Consider the following 16,146-nt stretch of genomic DNA (forward strand, 5'->3'; position numbering starts at 1 on the left):
CGCTTTCTTCAAAGCCTATTCACTTTCCTCTTGAATCAACAAGTCAGTGTTTCCACAACCGACTTGCGTGGGTTATACCAACATTTGTCATCCTCAGCTTCATAGAGGATGCATCTTTGGCGTCAATTCCACCATTGTCCATTATCATACTTGAGAGAACAATCAACCAGGTTCTGCTTAGAGAGGCACACCAGTTTACCAGTCTGGCGGAAATACGGACTCCTGCTCAGAGACTAGCTTATTAAATAGAGGCTAGTATGTCAGAAGTGGTCTCCTGCTCAGGGACTAACTTATTAAACAGAGGTTAGTATGTCAGAAGTGGTCTCCTGCTCAGGGACTAGCTTATTAAATAGAGGCTAGTATGGCAGAAGTGGTCTCCTGCTCAGGGACTAACTTATTAAACAGAGGTTAGTATGTCAGAAGTATATGCGAACTCCTGCTCAGGGACTAACTCGTGATATAGAGGTTAGTGTGTCAGGAGAGTATGCTAGTTTCTCTACGTCTCCTCACACCTGTGCCACATCGCAAGTTGCTGGAGCAACAACTCCGACCGTAACTGAGATAGGAAGACAATCGCTGGCTCACACATGAGCAAAATAATACGAGAAATCATATGTCTCTTGCCATGAGTACCTTTGGTAAGTCAGACTCAGACCGTGACTTTCCCATCGTAAATATCCTGTCAAGAGCACTGTTATGTCTCAAGTGACAGTAATTTGATCACTCTTATTACTCCTGTAGGCATTCTTTGAAGAATTCTCGCGTCACCTGTGACTGAAGGCGTCGACAGTGACTAACATCTCATCCGTGAGTGTAGAGTCACCCAAGGTTGTAGCGTGATCCGTGACTGTAGTGTGTCACCCGTGACTGTAGCATGTCACCGGCGACTGTAGCGTCGGCATTGACTAACGCCTCACCTCCGAGCATTACTCATCACGTAGGGCCAGTGGTGATAATCTCACACCACACTGTTTCCATGAAATCTTGAATAAATACAAGTCTTGTTTCTCATCTTAGTCTTCGACACAATAAGACCAATAGCACTACAAAAATTTCTTTATACAAAAATCACACACAGAGGCACTAGCAGTATCAGCTAGAGCAGTAGCTGAAACAACAATGCCAACAGATTAATGAACAGAACAGATTAATGAAGTCCACATTAACCTGCAGCAGACATGAAGGAACCAGAGAGTAGGTTCTGTTCCTAAATGTTATCACTTGTATCCTTTCAATATACCAACTACGACGATATACTTCATCCCAGGACAGCAGTAGCTCACCGAAAATGACTGAAATTCTTGGTCATACTAGAGGCGCAAACAGCAGCACCAACCATGTTAGCTCACGTCGTCTGGATGCTCTTGGCAACTCCGACACCCGAGAAGGAGATAAACAAATCGTCATAGCTCCTAACTCATAGTGAGGCACCCACCAAAAACCTGTCAAAATCGATCCTTTCACTCGGCCCAGTATTTGTGTCGCCAATACCAATAGCAGTGGGGAAGAGAAGGTAGAGACATACTCGACAGTTCCATATACCCTGTAGTTGCTTGTCTTCTTGGTGAGAGGTATGTGAAAGCCAAACATCAGTAGCCATCATTGCTGGGAGTCAATATTAACACTCAAGTTACCAACTTACAGCTTTAGAGATTTCTCTATAACGTCGAACATTAAGTTGGGACCTAGCTCCCCTATCTGATGCCTAAGAACTTCAGCAGGAAAGTATACTTGTGCCTCCGAAGGTCCTGACATGTTTTTGCTCCACAAGAGAAAGTAAATTACTCCGGGTGTTCGACTGTAGACATAGTTGGTCGAAGTGGACATTGTCTCCAACACCCTGGATCAAAAGGTCTCCCAGACAGGCCCCCATTTGTTACACCTGGGGCCATGTCCATGGGCCTGTTTTGGCCCCTTTCCGTAACAAGATGTCGAATCCAGCTCTCGTCTAGTTGTCCTTAGACACATGTCATTTTAATACGGGGATTATCATTAGGAGACTGATCCGACTAAATAAAATGTGATCTTTATTATAAAAGAATCCATATAAAACTTAGTATATGATACAAAGTTTTCTCTCTCTCTTGTAGTGTTATACATAAAAGTACACGTTGTCTGGGACTAAGTAATCTTCTAGAGTGAGGAATTTTAAAGGCCGAGTGCCTGAATCTGCACAGAAGAGTGTATGAATCTACTCAGAGAGCTGTGAACATACTCTGAGAGTATGGAAACCTACTGCTCTGAGTGGGACCCTACTCAGAGCGAGTACTGAGAGCCTACTCAGAGCGAGTGTGAGAACCTACTCAGAGCAAGGGAGGTGAACCTACTGACTGTACTGTGGTAAGTAGACGTCAGGTTGGTCACGTGACTGAGGGAGACGTCAGTACATGAACTGTTAACCAGCACTTAAACTAGTGGATTCCCACTACATGAAAATAACACCATTAAAGCCTAGCAAAACATAAAATAATACAATATTATTATTAATACATATATAGTAATATATTGAACAAGTATCTTAGTATAAAATATGTCAGGTATGACCATACTCTTAACAGTAGCACTCACTGAAATGAAACTCACCAGAATGATAACAGATGCAATCTTCCCACCCAGATATCAGATCTTGAGGAAAGATAGAGGGAGTGGAGGGGGAGAAGAAGTTGCACTTTTCATTTTAAGCAGATGGAGATTTGAGGAAATGGAAGGAATGGACGAAATGGGGTAATGGGACTACACAATAGGTACAATTCAGTCTTGAGGACATCAGGTAGTCATTGCAGTGATGAGCAATCCGCCACACAACTGCAGGGGTCCAAGAGAAGAATATGAAGAGAGCAAGTAAGCTATGGTGGATACACTAACTGAGGTCGCCAGAAGTGCTCACACAGGTAGAGCAAAGTTACTAGATTTGGGTGATTTCAATTGCAAAGAGATTGATTAGGAAAACCTAGAGCCACATGGTGGTCCCAAAACATGGAGAACCAAGATGATGGATGTATTACTCGAAAACCTCATGCATTAACATGTTAGGGGACACTTCCAGAGAGACAGATATGAGGATGATCTAGCAAGATGGGACGTCGTATTCACCCTGAGCAGCATGGTCATCGAGGACATCACATTATTAACTTTGAATACATAGAGTTACAAGTGGAGAAGATAACAGGAGTAGGATGGGAAAAGCCAAACTACAAAAGGAGGGACTACAGAGGCATGAGAAACTTCCTGCAGGAGGTTCAGTGGGAGAGAGAATTGGTAGGAAAATTAGTAAACAAAATTATGGACTACGTGAAAACAAAATGCAAGGAGGCAGAAGAAAGGTTTGTTCCCAAGGGCATCAGAAATAATGGGAAGACCAGAACGAGCCCTTGGTTTACCCAAAGGTGTAGGGAGGCAAAAACTATGTGTACTAGAGAATGGAAAAAGTACTGAAGACAAAGGACCCACGAAAATAGAAAGATTAGTAGAAGTGCCAGAAACGAGTATGCGCAGATAAGGAGGGAGGCCCAGCGACAGTACGAAAAAGACAACATCGATAGTCAAGTCTGACCTGAAGCTGTTGTATAGCCACATCAGGAGGTAGACAACAGTCAAGGACCAGGTAATCAGACTGAGGAAAGAAGGTGGGGAGCTCACAAGAAACGACCGGAAACAATGTGAGGAGCTCAACATGAGATTTAAGGAACTATTTACAATGGTGACAGAAAGGAATCTGGGAGGTCAGAACAGAGTGGTACACCAACAAGGGATATACCAACAGGTATTACATGAAGCACACTCAACCGAGGAGGAGGTGAAGAAGCTGCTAAGTGACCTCGATATCTCAAAGAAGATCTCTTTGTGGGTCCATAGATAGGGAGCAGAGACACTGTGTGTGCCACTAATCACAATTTTCAACACATCCATTGAAACCGGACAACTACATGAAGTATGGAAGATGCCAAATGTAGCCCCAATTTTAAGAAAGGAGACAGAAACGAGGCACTAAACTATAGTAGCAAAGTCATGGAGAAAATTATCAGAAGGAGAGAAGTGTAGCACCTAGAATGAAACATGCTTATAAATGACAACCAGCACGGGTTCATGGAAGGCAAATCCTGTACAACAAACCTACCGGAGTTTTATGATAAGATAACGAAATTAAGACTCGAGAAATAAGGGTGGGTAGATTGCATTTTCTTTGATTGCAAGAAGGCCTTCGACACAGTTCCTCACAAGAGATAAGTGCAAAAGCTAGAGGATCACGAACGCATAAGAGGAAGGGCACTGCAATGGATCAGAGAATACCTGACAAGGAGGCAACAACGAGTCATGATATGTGACGACGTATCTGAGTGGGTGCCTGTGACGAGCGGGGTTCCACAGGGGTCATTCCTAAGACCAGTGCTATTTTTGGTATACGTGAATGACATGAGGAAGGGATAGACTCAGAAGTGTCCCTGTTTGCAGATGATGTGAAGTTAATTAGGAGAATTAAATCAGATGAGGACCAGGCAGGACTACAATGAGACCTGAACAAGCTGGAAGCTTGGTCCAGTAACTGGCTCCTCGAATTTTACCCCGCCTAATGGAAAGTCATGAAGAGCAGGGAAGAGGAAAGAAGATCGCAGGCAGAGTATTGGACGGGTGGCCAAAGACTGCAAACCTTACTCAAGGAAAAGGATCTTGGGGTGAGTATAATACCAAGCACATCTCCTGAAATGCACATCAACCAGATATCTGTTATAGCACATGGACGCCGATACCTAAGTAAGGAATCGTTCAAGACTCTACACACCTTGTACGTCACGCCCATACTGGAGTATGCAGCATCAGTTTGGAACCCACACCTGGTCAAGTACGTCAATAAATTAGAGAAAGTGCAAAGGTTTGCAATAAGGTGCTAAGTGGAATGTCCTACGAAGAAAGGTTAAAGGAAATCGTCCTGACGACACTGGAGGACAGTAGGATTAGGGGAAAACATGATAACAACATGCAAAATACTGTGAAGAATTGACAAGGTGGACAGAAACAGGATGTTCCAGAGATGGGACACAGAAACAAGGGGTCACAATTGGAAGCTGAAGACTCAGATTAGTCAAAGATTTCTTTAGCAATAGAGTTGTCGGGAAGTGAAATAGTCTGGCAAGTGATGTAGTGGAGGAAGGAACCCTACACAGTTTTAAGACGAGGTATGATAAAGCTCATGGAGGAGGGCAAGAGAGGACATAGTAGCGATCAGTGAAGAGGCAGGGCCAGGGGCTATGTATCGACCCCTGCAACCACAAATAGGGGAGTACAAATAGGCAAGTACACACATATTATATATATATATATATATATATATATAAATATAAGTGACCACGAACGAGTGGTATTGATCAATAACAACAACGCACTAGCCAAGGACTCGAACCCATGCTGCTTTGGCCTGCTTCATGGTGGGCGAAAATTCATGACGCCTTAATCCACTGGACCATACGATCCTTACAAGTAGGGCATCCAGCGGAACTGGATATTGTACTCCCTACCATGAGGCCCACCATGAGGTAGGCCAAAGCAGCATGGGTTCGAGTCCTTGGCTAGTGCAGTGTTGTTATTGATCAATACCACTCGTTCGTGGTCACAATAATATAAACTACTGCTCGTTGACCTAGTAAACCAAACAGGGACTAGAATGAAATTAGCCTAGAGTCATCCACACCATCGTGTGTCCTTGGGTAGGGAGTACAACATCCAGTTCTGCTGGATGCCCTACTTGTAAGGATCGTATGGTCCAGTGGATTAGGGCATCATGCGTTTTCGCCCACCATGAGGCAGACCAAAGCAGCATGGGTTCGAGTCCTTGGCTAGTGCAGTGTTGTTATTGATCAATACCACTCGTTCGTGGTCACAATAATATATATATATATATATATATATATATATATATATATATATATATATATATATATATATATATATACATATATATATATATATATATATACATACAGTGGAGCCCCGAGTTTCGAACGCATCGCTTATCGAACTCTTCGAGTTTTCAAACCAACTTTGTCCCAATTATCGAACTCGCCACGTCTTTCAGACCGCTGAGTATCTGACCTGTCAGCCAGCCCCCTGTGTCTGCATCCCCTTATGAGCCAATCTGGCTTTGTTGATGCTTGAGTGAACACTAAATTGCCACTCATTTAAACATTTCCTAATTAATTCATTGTGTTTGGTGCTTGTTTATTAAGTGTGACTGAAATAAACTATCATGGTGGTGAGGGTGGATGATATTGGGGGATGGTGATGGTGGTGGTGGATGGTACTGGTGCATGGTACTGGTGGATGGTATTGGTGGATGGTATTGGTGGATGGTGGTGGTGGTGGTGGTGGTGGATGGTTTTGGTGGATGGTGGTGGTGGTGGTGGACGGCAAGCAGGCTGGCTGGCAGCCATCCAACCTGCCTCCCTGCTAGCCAACCAGCTAGCCAGCAAGCTAGCCTCCCTACCTGCCAGCCAGCCAGCCAGCCCCCCTGCCTGCCAGCCAGCCAGCCCCCCTGCCTGCCAGCCAGCCAGCCCCCCTGCCTGCCAGCCAGCCAGCCCCCCTGCCTGCCAGCCAGCCAGCCCCTCTGCCTGCCAGCCAACCAGCCCCCCTGCCTGCCAGCCAGCCAGCCCCCCTGCCTGCCAGCCAGCCAGCCCCCCTGCCTGCCAGCCAGCCAGCCCCCCTGCCTGCCAGCCAGCCAGCCCCCCTGCCTGCCAGCCAGCCAGCCCCCCTACCTGCCAGCCAGCCAGCCCCCCAGCCAGCCAGCCAGCCAGCCCCCCTGCCTGCCAGCCAGCCAGCCCCCCTGCCTGCCAGCCAGCCAGCCCCCGTGCCAGCCAGCCAGCCAGCCCCCCTACCTGCCAGCCAGCCAGCCCCCCTGCCTGCCAGCCAGCCAGCCCCCCTGCCTGCCAGCCAGCCAGCCCCCCTGCCTGCCAGCCAGCCAGCCCCCCTGCCTGCCAGCCAGCCTGCCTCCTTGCCAGCCAGTCTCCCAGAGTGCCAGCAAGCCAACCAGCCTGCCTATCTCCCCGCCACCCAGCCAGCCAGCCAGCCAGCCAGCCAGCCAGCCAGCCAGCCAGCCAGCCAGCCTCCCTGAATGCTAGCAAGCCAGCCAGCCTCACTGCCACCGAGCCAGCCAGCCTCCCTGCTAGCCAGCCTCCCTGCCAGCCTGCCAGCCAGCCAGCCAGTCTAACTCCCTGCCAGCCAGCCAGCCAGTCTCCCTGCCTATCAGCCAGCCAGCCAGCCAGCCAGCCAGCCAGCCAACCAGCCAGACAGCCAGCCAGCCAGCCAGCCAGCCAGCCAGCCAGCCAGCCAGCCAGCCAGCCAGCCAGACAGTCAGTCAGTCAGCCAGCCAGTCAGTCAGCCAGCCAGCCAGCCAGCCAGCCAGCCAGCCAGCCAGCCAGCCTGCCTCCCTGCCTGCCAGCCAGCCAGCCTGCCTCTTTGCCAGCCAGCCAGCCAGCCTGCCTGCCTCACTGCCTGCCAGCCAGCCAGCCTGCCAGCCAGCCAGCCTGCCAGCCAGCCAGTCAGTCAGTCAGCCAGCCAGTCAGTCAGCCAGCCAGTCAGTCAGCCAGCCAGCCAGCCAGCCAGCCAGCCAGCCAGCCAGCCAGCCAGCCAGCCAGCCAGCCAGCATGCCTCACTGCCTGCCAGCCAGCCAGCCTGCCAGCTAGCCAGTCTGTCAGCCTGCCAGCCAGCCAGCTTGCCATGTTGTTTACACAACCCCACGCTCACTTCAACAAATTTTTTTTTTGGTAAGTAAAAATGTTATTTTATATGTTTATTTAAATGTTTATTTATCTGTTACTAATTGTACTACGTATGATAGTTGTGTGTATATAAAACTATAATGTAATCTGTATAAAATGTATTTTTTTCGTGAATATTTTTGAGTTTCTGGAACTGATTAATTGTATTTCCATTATTTCTTATGGGAAATATTGATTCGACTTTCGAACTTTTCGACTATAGAGCTAGCTCCTGGAACGGATTAAATTCGAAACTCGAAGTTCCACTAAATATATATATATATATATATATATATATATATATATATATATATATATATATATATATATATATATATATATATATATAAATAACAACACTGCACTAGCCAAGGAGTCGAACCCATGCTGTTTTGGCCCGCCTCATGGTGAAAGAACGCGCATGACGCTTTAGACCGCTAGACCACACAATCCTTACGTTTTCTCTCACCATGAGGCAGGCCAAAATAGCGTGAACAACAACTGATCCCATTCACCATTTTTACATGCACGTGATACCACGTGTTTGTCTGAACTGTTGTTTGTATTAACGAGCACGTATATAGGTATGCCTAATGAAGTGGCCACTGAGTGTATAATTTTATCAGTTCACCAGTAATATAGTAATTTATTAATAGAATCATCTAGTAATTCGCCGTTTCACTATCTGGAAAAGACCGGAGCTGGACTACACCGGTGATTCTATTACTATTAATTACATAATTCTGAGCTAGAAAGTTCACAGAATATTATGTTCTGAGTGGTGGATTTCTCTCAGTATTTATTTACTAAGGGTTTCCTTTAATTCCAATATTAGTGTTTAAAGTTCTAATTTTTCTCAGTTACTGCCTCTCGTGTGGCTATAATAAGCTCAACCAGCCAACTATCAACGTTACTGTTTTCAAACATTCAGAATAGGAAGTGTTTCTTAAGACAAACAGTTGTTTGTACAGTCAACTCAGTGCACTACTCATTAATTTTCCCTCTTCTATTCCATGGTTAACCTCGTCTTTCATAGACTCATCCCCCGACAGGTCCAGTCACAATTATCTAAAGCAATATTTCACAATCCAGATTTTTGTTACTCTCAACATCTTGCTCACTCACTTGTTCATTTTAAATTTCCTTTTATGTAGCCTCAATGATTTCTCCACCAACCTTCGCAACTATTTTTTTCAAAATTTCTAAAAACAACAGAGTCGTTGGGAAAGATCAAAGATGACAACTCATTCTTTGAAAATAATTTATGCGATAACACTAAATAAATTGTATATTAATAATATGTTGTGTAATAATTATTTAAAATAATTAATATTAACAAAATTTTCTCTTCATAATTCCCATGGGCACCCTCAGCTATATTATACCCTCAGGTATATTATACCCTCAGGTATATTATACCCTCAGGTATATTATACCCTCAGGTATATTATACCCTCAGGTATATTATACCCTCAGGTATATTATACCCTCAGGTATATTATACCCTCAGGTATATTATACCCTCAGGTATATTATACCCTCAGGTATATTATACCCTCAGGTATAATATACCCTCAGGTATATTATACCCTCAGGTATAATATACCCTCAGGTATATTATACCCTCAGGTATATTATACCCTCAGGTATAATATACCCTCAGGTATATTATACCCTCAGGTATAATATACCCTCAGCTATAATATACCCTCAGGTATAATATACCCTCAGGTATAATATACCCTCAGGTATATTATACCCTCAGGTATATTATACCCTCAGGTATATTATACCCTCAGGTATATTATACCCTCAGGTATAATATACCCTCAGCTATAATATACCCTCAGGTATAATATACCCTCAGCTATAATATACCCTCAGGTATAATATACCCTCAGGTATAATATACCCTCAGGTATATTATACCCTCAGGTATATTATACCCTCAGGTATAATATACCCTCAGGTATATTATACCCTCAGGTATATTATACCCTCAGGTATATTATACCCTCAGGTATATTATACCCTCAGGTATATTATACCCTCAGGTATATTATACCCTCAGGTATATTATACCCTCAGGTATATTATACCCTCAGGTATATTATACCCTCAGGTATATTATACCCTCAGGTATATTATACCCTCAGGTATAATATACCCTCAGGTATATTATACCCTCAGGTATAATATACCCTCAGGTATATTATACCCTCAGGTATATCATACCCTCAGGTATAATATACCCTCAGGTATATTATACCCTCAGGTATAATATACCCTCAGCTATAATATACCCTCAGGTATAATATACCCTCAGGTATAATATACCCTCAGGTATATTATACCCTCAGGTATATTATACCCTCAGGTATAATATACCCTCAGGTATAATATACCCTCAGGTATATTATACCCTCAGGTATATTATACCCTCAGGTATATTATACCCTCAGGTATATTATACCCTCAGGTATAATATACCCTCAGCTATAATATACCCTCAGGTATAATATACCCTCAGCTATAATATACCCTCAGGTATAATATACCCTCAGGTATAATATACCCTCAGGTATATTATACCCTCAGGTATATTATACCCTCAGGTATAATATACCCTCAGGTATATTATACCCTCAGGTATATTATACCCTCAGGTATATTATACCCTCAGGTATATTATACCCTCAGGTATATTATACCCTCAGGTATATTGTACCCTCAGGTATATTATACCCTCAGGTATATTATACCCTCAGGTATATTATACCCTCAGGTATATTATACCCTCAGGTATAATATACCCTCAGGTATATTATACCCTCAGGTATAATATACCCTCAGGTATATTATACCCTCAGGTATATTATACCCTCAGGTATAATATACCCTCAGCTATAATATACCCTCAGGTATAATATACCCTCAGGTATAATATACCCTCAGGTATATTATACCCTCAGGTATATTATACCCTCAGGTATAATATACCCTCAGGTATAATATACCCTCAGGTATATTATACCCTCAGGTATAATATACCCTCAGGCATATTATACCCTCAGGTATAATATACCCTCAGCTATAATATACCCTCAGGTATAATATACCCTCAGGTATAATATACCCTCAGGTATATTATACCCTCAGGTATATTATACCCTCAGGTATAATATACCCTCAGGTATAATATACCCTCAGGTATATTATACCCTCAGGTATAATATACCCTCAGGTATATTATACCCTCAGGTATATTATACCCTCAGGTATAATATACCCTCAGGTATATTATACCCTCAGGTATAATATACCCTCAGCTATAATATACCCTCAGGTATAATATACCCTCAGGTATAATATACCCTCAGGTATATTATACCCTCAGGTATATTATACCCTCAGGTATAATATACCCTCAGGTATAATATACCCTCAGGTATATTATACCCTCAGGTATAATATACCCTCAGGTATAATATACCCTCAGCTATAATATACCCTCAGGTATAATATACCCTCAGGTATAATATACCCTCAGGTATAATATACCCTCAGGTATAATATACCCTCAGCTATAATATACCCTCAGCTATAATATACCCTCAGGTATAATATACCCTCAGCTATAATATACCCTCAGCTATAATATACCCTCAGGTATATTATACCCTCAGGTATAATATACCCTCAGGTATAATATACCCTCAGCTATAATATACCCTCAGGTATAATATACCATCAGGTATAATATACCCTCAGGTATAATATACCCTCAGCTATAATATACCCTCAGCTATAATATACCCTCAGGTATAATATACCCTCAGCTATAATATACCCTCAGGTATAATATACCCTCAGGTATAATATACCCTCAGGTATATTATACCCTCAGGTATAATATACCCTCAGGTATAATATACCCTCAGGTATAATATACCCTCAGCTATAATATACCCTCAGGTATAATATACCCTCAGGTATAATATACCCTCAGGTATAATATACCCTCAGCTATAATATACCCTCAGCTATAATATACCCTCAGGTATAATATACCCTCAGCTATAATATACCCTCAGGTATAATATACCCTCAGGTATAATATACCCTCAGGTATAATATACCCTCAGGTATAATATACCCTCAGGTATAATATACCCTCAGGTATAATATACCCTCAGCTATAATATACCCTCAGCTATAATATACCCTCAGGTATAATATACCCTCAGCTATAATATACCCTCAGCTATAATATACCCTCAGGTATAATATACCCTCAGGTATAATATACCCTCAGGTATAATATACCCTCAGGTATAATATACCCTCAGGTATAATATACCCTCAGGTATAATATACCCTCAGCTATAATATACCCTCAGCTATAATATACCCTCAGGTATAATATACCCTAAGCTATAATATACCCTCAGGTATAATATACCCTCAGGTATAATATACCCTCAGGTATAATATACCCTCAGCTATAATATACCCTCAGCTATAATATACCCTCAGCTATAATATACCCTCAGGTATAATATACCCTCAGCTATAATATACCCTCAGCTATAATATACCCTCAGGTATAATATACCCTTAGGTATAATATACCCTCAGGTATAATATACCCTCAGGTATAATATACCCTCAGGTATATTATACCCTCAGGTATATTATACCTGAGGGTATAATATACCCTCAGATATAATATACCCTCAGGTATAATATACCATCAGGTATATTATACCCTCAAGTATATTATACCTGAGGGTATAATATACCCTCAGATATAATATACCCTCAGATATAATATACCCTAAGGTATGATATACCCTCAGGTATAATATACCCTAAGGTATAATATACCCTTATGTATAATATACCCTCAGGTAAAATATACCCTCAGGTATAATATACCCTAAGGTATAATATACCCTCATGTATAATATACCCTCAGGTAAAATATACCCTCAGGTATAATATACCCTAAGGTATAATATACCCTCATGTATAATATACCCTCAGGTATAATATACCCTCAGGTATAATATACCCTAAGGTATAATATACCCTCAGGTATAATATATCCTCAGGTATATTATACCCTAAGGTATAATATACCCTCATGTATAATATACCCTCAGGTAAAATATACCCTCATGTATAATATACCCTCAGGTATAATATACCCTCAGGTATAATATACCCTCATGTATAATATACCCTCAGGTATAATATACCCTAAGGTATAATATACCCTCAGGTATAATATACCCTAAGGACAATAACAGGACAATAACCATGCCACATATAAACTAAATAATGTAGATCTTAATATTACGGATTGCGAAAAAGATTTAGGAGTTCTTGTTAGCAGTAATCTGAAACCAAGACAACAGTGCATAAGTGTTCGCAATAAAGCTAATAGAATCCTTGGCTTCATATCAAGAAGCATAAATAATAGGAGTCCTCAGGTTGTTCTTCAACTCTATACATCCTTGGTTAGGCCTCATTTAGATTATGCTGCACAGTTTTGGTCACCGTATTACAGAATGGATATAAATTCTCTGGAAAATGTACAAAGGAGGATGACAAAGATGATCCCATGTATCAGAAACCTTCCCTATGAGGATAGACTAAGGGCCCTGAAACTGCACTCTCTAGAAAGACGTAGAATTAGGGGGGATATGATTGAGGTTTATAAGTGGAAGACAGGAATAAATAAAGGGGATGTAAATAGTGTGCTGAAAATATCTAGCCTAGACAGGACTCGCAGCAATGGTTTTAAGTTGGAAAAATTCAGATTCAGGAGGGATATAGGAAAGTACTGGTTTGGTAATAGAGTTGTGGATGAGTGGAACAAACTCCCAAGTACCGTTATAGAGGCCAGAACGTTGTGTAGCTTTAAAAATAGGTTGGATAAATACATGAGTAGATGTGGGTGGGTGTGAGTTGGACCTGATAGCTTGTGCTAACAGGTCGGTTGCCGTGTTCCTCCCTTAAGTCAATGTGACCTGACCTGACTAGGTTGGGTGCATTGGCTTAAGCCGGTAGGGACTTGGACCTGCCTCGCATGGGCCAGTAGGCCTTCTGCAGTGTTCCTTCGTTCTTATGTTCTTATGTTCTTATGTATAATATACCCTCAGGTATAATATACCCTCAGGTATAATATACCCTAAGGTATAATATACCCTCATGTATAATATACCCTCAGGTATAATATACCCTCAGGTATAATATACCCTCAGGTATAATATACCCTCAGGTATAATATACCCTAAGGTATAATATACCCTCATGTATAATATACCCTCAGGTAAAATATACCCTCAGATATAATATACCTTAAGGTATAATATACCCTCAGATATAATATACCCTCTGGTATAATATACCCTCAGATATAATATAACCTAAGGTACAATATACCCCCAGGTATATTATTCCCTCAGGTATAATATACCTTCAGATATAATATACCCTAAGGTATAATATACCCTCAGGTATATTATACCCTAAGGTATAATATACCCTCATGTATAATATACCCTCAGGTATAATATACCCTCAGGTATAATATACCCTCATGTATAATATACCCTCAGGTATAATATACCCTCAGGTATAATATACCCTAAGGTATAGTATACCCTCATGTATAATATACCCTCAGGTATAATATACCCTCATGTATAATATACCCTCAGGTATAATATACCCTCATGTATAATATACCCTCAGGTATAATATACCCTCAGGTATAATATACCCTCATGTATAATATACCCTCAGGTATAATATACCCTAAGGTATAATATACCCTCATGTATAATATACCCTCAGGTATAATATACCCTCAGGTATAATATACCCTAAGGTATAATATACCCTCAGGTATAATGTACCCTCATGTATAATATACCCTCAGGTATAATATACCCTCAGGTATAATATACCCTCATGTATAATATACCCTCATGTATAATATACCCTCAGGTATAATATACCCTCAGGTATAATATACCCTCATGTATAATATACCCTCAGGTATAATATACCCTCAGGTATAATATACCCTCAGGTATAATATACCCTAAGGTATAATATACCCTCATGTATAATATACCCTCAGGTATAATATACCCTCAGATATAATATAACCTAAGGTACAATATACCCCCAGGTATATTATTCCCTCAGGTATAATATACCTTCAGATATAATATACCCTAAGGTATAATATACCCTCAGGTATATTATACCCTCAGGTATAATATACCCTCAAGTATATTATACCTGAGAGTATAATATACCCTCAGATATAATATACCCTAAGGTATGATATACCCTCATATTATACCCTCATATTATACCCTCAGGTATAATATACCCTCAGATATAATATAATCTAAGGTATAATATACCCTCAGGTATATTATTCCCTCAGGTATATTCCCTCAAGTATAATATACCCTCAGGTATATTATTCCCTCAGGTATAATATACTCTCAGATATATTCCCTCAAGTATAATATACCCTCAGGTATAATATTCCCTCAGGTATTTATAATGCACAAACAACTGTCTGAGAATTAAGGAAAGAGGAAAATACCTGGTAATCATAGTTGCAGTCTTACATATTTAAGATAAAGGACAAAATGCATTAATATCATCTTTCTACATAAATAGATAATTACTGGTTGTTTCTGTATATGTTAACTAAATCTTTAAATACAGCTTGTGGGGTACAGAAGTTGTGGAGGAAGACTGAGCAGTGAACCGAAGATCACCCTAGTTAATGCTTCATCTCCGCAAGAAATCTCAAACTTGAGACCTTATGCTATTTACAATGTTTGTGTAGTGGCCGCTAATTCAGGAGGTCACAGTCCTCAGCACTGCGTTGATGCTGTCACACCTCCTGAAGGTAATGTATTACTGAGATTGGTCGGTTTTGTGTGTACCACTGATGCCATCACTGTTTTTAAAGATAGAAATGAGAGTGATGAATCATACTCTCACAATGCTGATGGCAACATTCTGCCTAGAGGTAAGAATAAGAAGGGTGAATCACATAGTGTCAACAGGAGATCATGATTCTACACCGAGGGTATTAACTGAGAAATGTCTCCATATAATTAAATTAAGGTCTACCATTTGTATAGTTTGCTAAGGAGCTGTTTAGCCAGACTTACTTCAGCTAGTAGGCCGCCCTCACATCTGATGTCACCTCTGTCTAGTTCACCTCATCTCTGCTCAAGTATATAAGGTCTCATCTCTGCTCAAGTATATAAGGTCTCATCCCTGCTCAAGTATATAAGGTTTTGCCACATGCCCATATTTTTTGGTAGCGGGACTGAACACCTTTATCCAAGGCTCT

General features: G+C 41.4%; 1 protein-coding gene across 1 annotated transcript in view; it reads left to right on the forward strand.

The window, feature by feature from the left end:
* The window catches only part of LOC128689512 (uncharacterized), a 316,845-nt gene that overhangs the window by 216,181 nt on the left and 84,518 nt on the right, over nucleotides 1–16,146 (forward strand). The window contains exon 14 of the mRNA XM_070086503.1: nucleotides 15,507–15,693. Coding sequence (XP_069942604.1) covers nucleotides 15,507–15,693 — 187 coding nt within the window. The remainder of the gene's footprint in view (nucleotides 1–15,506; nucleotides 15,694–16,146) is intronic.

Source organism: Cherax quadricarinatus, chromosome 18, assembly GCF_038502225.1.
Source record: "Cherax quadricarinatus isolate ZL_2023a chromosome 18, ASM3850222v1, whole genome shotgun sequence".
NCBI lineage: Eukaryota > Metazoa > Arthropoda > Malacostraca > Decapoda > Parastacidae > Cherax > Cherax quadricarinatus.